Genomic DNA, 8,822 nt, shown 5'->3' with positions numbered 1-8,822 from the left:
TTAAGAGCATTTGCTGGACAATTACGAGAACCAGAGTTAAAATCCCAGAATTCAGACATCCTGGCATACTCGTAATTCCAATACCAAGAAGACCAGAGATAAGATTGCTGGGGCTTTTTGGATGTAAGTCCCAGGTTCAGGGAGAGAGACCCTGTTTCAAAGGAATAGGCAGAGAGTGATAGAGGAAGACATACAAAGCCTTCTTCTGACATTCCCCCCCTCGACAAGCACACAATATACGTTCACACAAATAGACACATATGCAGACCAATAAATAAGAGAAACAAAATTATAAAGACGGCTGGGGGTATCTATCTCAGTGACAAACTGCCTTGCTTATGCAAAGACCTCAGATAAAAAGAAAAGAAAAGAGGTGGAGTAAAATATAAGAACAATTCCACTGGAGTGGGGCCTGCTCTAATCAGGGCAGGACTACCAAGAAGGGCAGGACACTTACTTCCTAGGAAACTGGACCAACAGTGTGACCAACAGGCCCATCAGCAGATCAAAGAGCACAAGTTTGTACATTTCCTGGCCCAGCCGAGTCTCCCAGCACTGAAGAAGTAAGAAATTGGTAGATCAGACTCTCCTGCCTGGAGGCTCAAGCAATCGAGGCTCCAAATTGCCAGCAAACATCAGAACCCCGCTCATGAATTGTATGGGTGAGCACTTCACTGTTTTTGAGCATTCATGCCATGTGCAGCATCTTTCCAGCCAAGAAACGGTCCACCCAGTTCAATGATCCCTACCTGTAGGCCCAAGATCCCTACCTGTGTACCCACAGCATTCTCACCGGAATTTCTTTGTAATTGTAGCCACAAGCCTTGCATCCTTCTGCCTCCATGTTTCCCCCACACGTGATCTGATTCCACAGAGAGAACAGAAGGAACACCAGGGAGGCCAGACGCAAAAACACAGTCCTGCGGGATGAAGGGACCCACACTGATGTAGCGCCTCCTTCTGGATAAACACTCATGATCTCCTCCACTTTATGTTTTTCCTACTCACCCCCCTACCACCCTACACTTTTCACAGAGGAAGGAACTGAGTCTGAGAGTCAGGGTTTGAAACCAGAACTCCCTGGATTTCATATGGATGGGACTTCCCTGTCTCACTCGTGTGTGTGTGTGTGTGTGTGTGTGTGTGTAAATAAGTGGCAGATATGACATATGTGCCATAGTGCAGAGTGCAGTTGGTTCTCTCCTTTTGCCTTTACACTGGTTCTGGGAATGAACTCAGGTTACCAGACTTTCACAGTAAGCACCTTTATCCTCTGAGGCATCTCACCAGCTTACTTCTCTGTCTTATTTATAGAACCTTTCTCTGCCTGTCCTTTTCCCCTTTCTCCCTGTACACTCCCATCCCACCCCACCCCATCCCTTCCCATCCCACCCCATCCCATGAGTCCAGAACCTAAGCAGGATCAAGACAATCTGATGGCTGCGGGTGTAACCCTCTAGTGAGGCAATGAACTTGAACACAGGAGGCAGCACAAAGTTGAACACGGAAATGAAGATAGATGGAAGATAATCCACCAGAAGCTTGAGTAGTGGAGTCTGTTGGACAAGGGGTGTCTCCTGAAAGGGAGTATGGAACAAGGAAAGAAGCAAGCTGAAAGTCCACCCGTAGCCTCTTCTTATCTTAAAAGACCCTAAAATCCTAGGCTCAATGCCTTCCCTTTCCCAAGCCACTTAAAATCCCAGGAATTCTAGACCCCAGTTCACTCCCACAGGGCTTCTTCACCTGTGGAAATGTGAGTTCTAGGACCCAAGGACCCTCCTCCTCCTCCTCCCAGACCCTCTGCACCTGCAGTGTCAAGGTGTACTCTGTGGCCCAGTAGATGCCGTAGAAGGCTGCCCCCAGGAGCGCGAGGACCAGCACGTTGAGCAGCGCCCTCACCGACCACAACTTGGCTCGCTGGCCCAGCGTCTGCTCCGCAGCACGGCGCCGGACTACTGCTTCCTCTAGGTCCACCTAAGGTCAACAGGGACTGCTGCTGGGGATCCATCCCTTTAGGCTTGACTTTTCTTCAGATTAAACAGGTATAGCCCTCTCCTTGTTCCATACTCTCCAGGGCTGTCCGTGGAACCATTTAGTTCTTGGCCCCTGGCTCTCCGAAGTCTGGACTTGCATCCCAGGTCTGCCACTTCTTAGTTCAACCCAGAACTGCTCACCTCGCCCTGCCTTCTGTTCAAGGCCTATGCTTCTTTGGCCCAAAACAGAACCCCAGGATCCCCATCCTCTGAGACTCCCAGCTAGTTCACCTTTTTGAAGCCACGCCCCCATTTCATTTGGGATCAGTCTTAGGTTCCATCCCTTTCCTAAACAAATTCCACGTCCCAGTCCCCCCACCCTCCCACCCCCTCAGTCCCCTCCATGGCAGACATTCCTAGCCTGGCTTCTGCTTAGTTCTGTCTCTTAGCAATGCCGTGCGCCTCATCTTAGTTGGGTCTTGTCTGGTCCTCAATTAATGGTAGCTCCGCCTCCCTGAGCATACCTGCAGTTCGTACAAAATGATGCGCTGACGGAGCCGCACGTTGACGTCCCCGCAGAGGCCAAAATTCCAAGCTGAGAACACTCGGTGACTGTAGCTGGTCAGAATGTCTGACTCGGCTAACAGTGTCTCCTTCAACCCGGACACCGAACTGAAAGAACAGACCGCCGGAGAAGTGTTGGTGGGGGCAACCTTACTTATGGAACACAAACTCGAAATCCTGTTGACCAGGTGCCACCTGCTGAAGTCAGATAGTTTACACTTACAAAGTCTTTAGAACCAAAGGCTAAGAGATCTGGGAAGCAGACACCCTAAAGGGATAGAAGAACTCAGGAGACACTGCCAGATCTCCAGAGGAAAGAGGTCTAGGAAGAAGAGACAAAAGAAGAACGAATGAAAACACATTCTAGAGAAGAGGCGAGCTGGCCTAACAGCATGCATTTATAATCCCAGCACAAAAGAAGCTGAGTTAGGAGGATTTCTGCAAGTTCAGGGGCCCTCCTGGATACACAGTGAATTTTAGGCTGAGAGGTGTACAGGGTAACATAGTAACGGACTGGAACGGCCCATTCAGACAAGTGTTTGAGAGGCCGGCAAAGACCTAGAGAGACTGAGTCGGTAGGAGGGAAGGATGAGAACAAAAAGAAGAGAAAACCAGAAATGGACAGAGAGACCATGTCTACCTTCAGTAACGTCTCCTTGCTGCCCTGGACAAGTAGGGACTGCTCCCACATGATCTCTGCATCGTTAGAGATTCTAGTCTCAGTATCTGAACCAGAAGCAACACCCTTTGCATGCAAATCAGAAGGAATTTTTATATTTAAAAGAAACCATCCTAGAGCTTCTTCGAGCTCCCAAGATTTAAGTATCTTCCTGACAACCAGGCAGCAAGGTACGTGTGTGTTTAGTGTATGCACGAGTGTAGACATACACTTGGGAATATGTGTGTACATCTGGTGTATGCATAAATACATGGTGATATTGTGTGTGTGTGTGTGTGTGTGTTTGGAGCCCAGAGATGTACTTTAGGTGTCTTCCTCTATCATTCCCCATTTTGTTTTTCAAATGGACTAGTTCACTGAACGTGGAACTCACCATTTAGGATAGACTGGCTGGCCAGTGAGTCCCTGGATCCTCTTGTCTCTGTTGCCCTCCCCCAGCCCTCAGTGCTGGAGCTACAGATATGTATTGTTGTCATACCCAGCTCTTCCGTGGGCTTCCTGGAACTCATTCTGTAGACCAAGCTGGCCTCGAATCAGAGATCCACCTGCCTCTCAAGTGCTGAGATTAAAGCCACTGCCTGGCTGCTTTATTTATTTATTTTTTTGAGACAAAGTCTCACTATGAGGGTAAAGCTGGCCTCAAAATCATGATCCTAATGCCTGCCTACCTAGTACAGGCCTGGGCTCCCAGATCCTTTTATCCATGTTTTATACTTGTTCATAATTTATATTTGTTCCTTATTACATAGTCTGTCTTATAGCTTGTGTCCTCCTTCAGGATTGCAAGCTGGAAAAATGCCTGGCAATCAGGAGACGATTTTTAAAATACCTTTTCTCAGTTTGGGAGCATGGCCCCATACAGTTTTACATCCATAGCCCTCACCTCTAACACCTTTTAAAATACTTGGTTTCCCTCCTTGGGGATCTCTCAGTCGTATCTGAATGCCAGTTCAAATCCCTTTCTCAATGTTAGGGATTTAGCTCAGTGGCAGAGCTCTTGCCTGGCAAACTCGAAAGCCCTGGATTCCATCCCCATCTGTGAGAGTGTGAGGGAGACAATCTATCTCTAGTGCTCACCCTTTGCAGAGTCCACATGCCCAAATAAATACCCACTCAGCATTTCCTTTGTACATCTAAAAGTTACCTCAGAGCTTGGGGGTGTGGGAGCAGTTCTGTGACAGAGCAATTGCCTAGCATACATGAGGACCCTAGATTCCATCCCCGGCACCTCCCCCCACCCCCGACACACACACATCCCACAGGCACACTGGTATATGTCTATAATCCTCAGGAGGCTGAGGCAGGAGGATTGCTGAGTTCAAGCCCAGTCTCGCCAGCAGAACAGATTTGAGGTCAGCCTAAACTACAGCATGCTACTTTATCAAAACAAACAACAACAACATACCTCCACAGGGAGTGATTCTTAACTTCTATCTTCTACATCCCTCTCATAGCTGATATTCCTGGGTGCTCTCCCTCACAATATATGAGTAGACCCTCCATTTATGTAAAGGGCAAAAACAGGACACAAGGTTTCACATAACCCAGGTTAGCCTCAAACTCACTCTGCAGCAGAGGATAACCTAGAGTTCCTGTTCCTCCTGCCTCCACCTCCCAAGTGCTGGGATTACAGACAGGAGCCATGCCAGTAGGCTTAGCATGCTAATTCTTTTTTCTCTTTTTACATTTATTTATGTGAAATGTTTGTGTGTTTATGTGATGGCATCAGTGTGGCATGTCGTGTGTGCGGTGCTCAGAAGACAACCTGTGGAGGAAGTGGCTTCCTTCCCTTACTATGGGGGTTCTGGGAAAGGAACTCAGCTTCTCAGGCTTGGCAGAAAATGTCCCCATCCACTGCAAAATCTTGCCAGCCTAGTGTTCCTAGTGTTCTTGATATCATTGGATATTTTGAGATGGAGCCTGGAGCAACCTTCTGGCCTCAGCTTTCCAAGCACTGAGATTATAATTACACGCCTTCTAAACAGGCTTTTATGTGATTATTAAATGCCTCACTTTAGGTTACGACTAGATAAGCTGGGGGCAGGGGACTTCTTGTTTTGTGCTCACTCCCTCTTCCCTCCTTCCCTCCCTCCCTCCCTCCTTCCCTCCCTCTCTCCCTCCCTTCCTCCCTCTCTTCTTCCCTCCCTTCCTTCCTCTTCTTTTTGAGATACAGTTTCTCTACGTAGATCAGGCTGGCATTGAACTCAGAAATCTACCGCCTCTGCCTCCTGAGTGCCGAGATTAAAGGCATACTCAGCCAGACAGGATCTTTCTGTGTAGCTCAGAGCAGCCTTCAACTTACTCTGTAGCCTAGGCTGATCTTGAACTCAAAATAATCATCCTGCCTCAGCCTCCTAAGTGACAAGACTGAAGGCTTGGACCTCCACACCTGGCTTTAAAATAGATCAATGTTGCCGGGCGGTGGTGGCGCACGCCTTTAATCCCAGCACTTGGGAGGCAGAGGCAGGCAGATTTCTGAGTTCAAGAGTTCCAGGACAGCCAGGGCTACACAGAGAAACCCTGTCTCGAAAAAAAAAAAATAGATCAATGTTGAAGACATAGGTCCTGGGGGAGGGGGCCTCTACCACCTCCAGTTTCCTCCCTTCCTATCAGAATCAGGATGTGGGCATCACGAACCGGTGTAGGATGAACAGCAAGTAGATGAGGCCGATGGCAAAGACGGAGCACAGGTAGGTGATGGCCAGGTTCGATCGGGGTGGGTAGAACCCATAGAACAGGGGGGACCACTCTAGGTAACCCTGGGGAGGAAGAGGCAGAGCAAAGGTCATGGTGGGGCTGGGCCGAGGTAAAGATCAGGGATCTAGTTCATCTGTACAATGTGTCATCCAGGACACCAGCCTTCAAAAGTAAGGAGGTTCCTCTGGGGACCATGGCACCCACCTCTCCAGAGAGCAAGTTGAAGAGCTGGGTGGGGAAGGCGACCAGGCCGTGAGTGTGTGGAATGTAGGAACCACAGGATGAGGAGATGTTAGGGCCAGGGGGTCCTGGAGGAGCCCCTTCCAACCAGGCAGGGATCAGCTTCATGCAGACTTCAATCACGGATGCCACCAGGTTGAGAAAGAGCAGGAAGCGCAGCAGGGAGAAGTAGGACTCAGTGCCTGCTCCAAACTGGCCTGCAGGGGGCAGCAGAGCGGCCTCAGGTTCCTCACCAGCGCAGTTCTGACCCAGAGTCCTGGCCTCAGCCCTTCTCCCTCAGACCCAGCCCTTCTCTCTCAGATCCAACCCTCCTCCCTCAGACCCAACCCTCCTTCCTCAGACCCAGGAATCTATAACACAGCTGTCTCTTGGCCTGATCCTGGAGTCCAGGAACCAGCCCCCTTCTTCAGACCCAGAATCCCAGACTCCCAGTCTTCTTCTTTCTGATTCAGAGGAGTTCAGGCACTAGCCTTCATCATTCAGACCAGGGGTGCAGGACCCAGTCCTTTTCCATAAAGCCCAGGGGTAATCTCCACCCCACCTTCTGTCAGACCCAGGAAACCACACTCTGGCCTCGGACCCCAGGAGTCCAGGCCCCAGGCCTCTTCCTTTAAAGCCCAGCACACCCCCAATTTTCTTCAGTGTCCATGCCCAGGGCTGTATAGTTTGAAAGCCTTCTTTCATTTTCCCCTTGGTCCTGGAAAGCTGTCGGGTCCAGTAGGCAGCCCTAGATTCAGAGCCAGGAACCACCTGCTCTCTAGCTTGGCTCTTCCTGGAAAGAGAGCAGAGTCAGAGTCAGAAAATGAAGGGCTTGGAAACTACAAACTGGGAACCACCCAAAGACAGAAACAGCTCAATATAATGAGATAGACATTGTGGTATACTGTATCCATAATACTCTTTAGCAATTAAAAAGAAATCAAATCTAATTTACACGTAAGAAGTCACACATAAAATAATGATAGAGCCATGTATAGTACTGTATGCTTGTAATCCCTACAGTGAGGTTGAGGCAGGGGAATTGAGAATCCCAGGACAGGCTGGCAGATTAGTGACATGCTTTTGAAAGAAAAAGAAGGAGTCCAGTGTGGAAGGAGTCCAGTGTGGCACACCATTATTGATTGTAGTCCCCTCAATTGGGAGAAGAGGTTAAAAGGATTAGTGCAAATTAGAGGCCAGCTTGGGATAAATATGGAATAAATAGTGCTTTTTGCCATCCTGGGTCACAGAGTGTGACCCTCACTGTTTTTGTCATAACAAAATAAAACAAAATGGCTGGCAAGTAAGGACATTTGTGACCAACTCCCTGAGACTCAGATCGTAGAGAGAGGACTGACTCCTTCAAGTTGTCCCCTGTGTGTCACAGAAAGCTGTGTCACACGCATGCATGCTCTTAGGGACAGACAGACAGACAGACACACACACACACACACACACACACAAATGTAGAAAAGAAAAAACAAACAAAAGTAAACACCAAGAAGGAAGTTTGGGAGAAGGGGAAGGAACAAAAATAAAAAAATGATTATGTCTTCCTGAGCCTCTTAATACAAGGTTCAGAGCAGGCCCAGGCCAACCCTAGCAGGCTGGTGGCAAGGCAGTAAAGAGAAAAACCTACTGAAATCAGGAAAGGAGTTATCCTATAGGAGGGTGTGTCAGAAAAGAGGTGCTCACCTGTGTGCCCGCCTTGCCTGCATAGGCCAGGGAAGCTCCCGGGAAGGGCGAGATTCCATCTGGGCAGTTTCTGCAAAGGCCTGAAGGCTCCTTCCTCCACCATCATCATCTTCATCCAGTGTTCCCCAAGGGAGTACACCAGGGCCGCGGTATCGAAGGGTAGCAGCACTGGGGAGATCATTCAGCATAGAGGCCAGTGATGGGCCTGGGCATGAAAACAAAAGATTGAAAGACAGAGGAGTCCAGGCTATAATCCTTTCTCCTCAGACCCAGAGTCCAGGCCCTAGCCTAGCCTTTCTCAGACGCTAGGGTACAGGCCTTAGGCCACCTCCCTCAGACTTCTTCCTTAGACCCAGGAGCCCATGCCCCAATCTTCTTCTTCAGATACAGGGCTCCAGGCCCCAGCCCACTTTCTCTCAGACACAGGGGTACAGGTCTCAAGTCACCTCCCTCAGACGCAGGAGTCCAGACTCTTCCCTCAGATTCAGGGCTCTAGATCCCATCATTTCTCCTTCAAATTGGGGTTCAGGGCCCTAGACTCTCCTCTCAGACTTTCTAGGTATGAACTCCCATTTCCCTTCTACCCTAAGTGTGAACCCAAACTTCAACAACTTCCTGTTCCCTTACTGGTGCGCTTGGAACCCCGGCCCCTCAATATATCTGATATTAGGGACCTAGTCCCTGACTCTCTCCTCCAAGACTGTAACTAGGTCTCTGTTCTTCTTCGGGAGATCTGAGTTTCCTTCTCAGGAAACCCAGGAAATGAAATTCCGCTTCGGTTCTCAGGTTCAGGAACTCGGCTTCCTCTTTTCTTTATGAATGGACCTGACTTTTCAGAACTCTCTCCTACCTGTTCTGGCTTTCCGGGAGCTAGACCAGGCTGGGGATTGGCCCCAGGCTTCCCTGGGACTTTCTTCCATGTTTGTGGATGAACTGTACTTTCTGCACAGTTGTTTCCGTCTCTAGAGGCCCCCAGGGCGGGGACTGCCCTAGGT

General features: G+C 49.3%; 1 protein-coding gene across 1 annotated transcript in view; it reads right to left on the bottom strand.

Annotated features, from left to right (window-relative positions):
• Window positions 1-8,822, bottom strand: part of Tmc4 (transmembrane channel like 4) — a 12,540-nt gene extending 3,718 nt beyond the window's left edge. The window contains exons 1-10 of the mRNA XM_028775025.1: window positions 8,678-8,822; window positions 7,828-8,032; window positions 6,780-6,925; window positions 6,118-6,350; window positions 5,854-5,975; window positions 2,498-2,645; window positions 1,807-1,974; window positions 1,414-1,577; window positions 794-920; window positions 458-555 (exon numbers count right to left, since the gene is read on the bottom strand). Of these exons, the coding sequence (XP_028630858.1) occupies window positions 458-555; window positions 794-920; window positions 1,414-1,577; window positions 1,807-1,974; window positions 2,498-2,645; window positions 5,854-5,975; window positions 6,118-6,350; window positions 6,780-6,925; window positions 7,828-8,032; window positions 8,678-8,747 (1,481 nt within the window). The 5' untranslated portion in view covers window positions 8,748-8,822. The remainder of the gene's footprint in view (window positions 1-457; window positions 556-793; window positions 921-1,413; window positions 1,578-1,806; window positions 1,975-2,497; window positions 2,646-5,853; window positions 5,976-6,117; window positions 6,351-6,779; window positions 6,926-7,827; window positions 8,033-8,677) is intronic.

The sequence above is a fragment of the Grammomys surdaster genome, unplaced genomic scaffold, assembly GCF_004785775.1.
Source record: "Grammomys surdaster isolate TR1022 unplaced genomic scaffold, NIH_TR_1.0 252, whole genome shotgun sequence".
Lineage (NCBI taxonomy): Eukaryota > Metazoa > Chordata > Mammalia > Rodentia > Muridae > Grammomys > Grammomys surdaster.
Note: the sequence above shows the minus strand (reverse complement) of the source record. Positions and strands in the feature narration are given on the sequence as shown.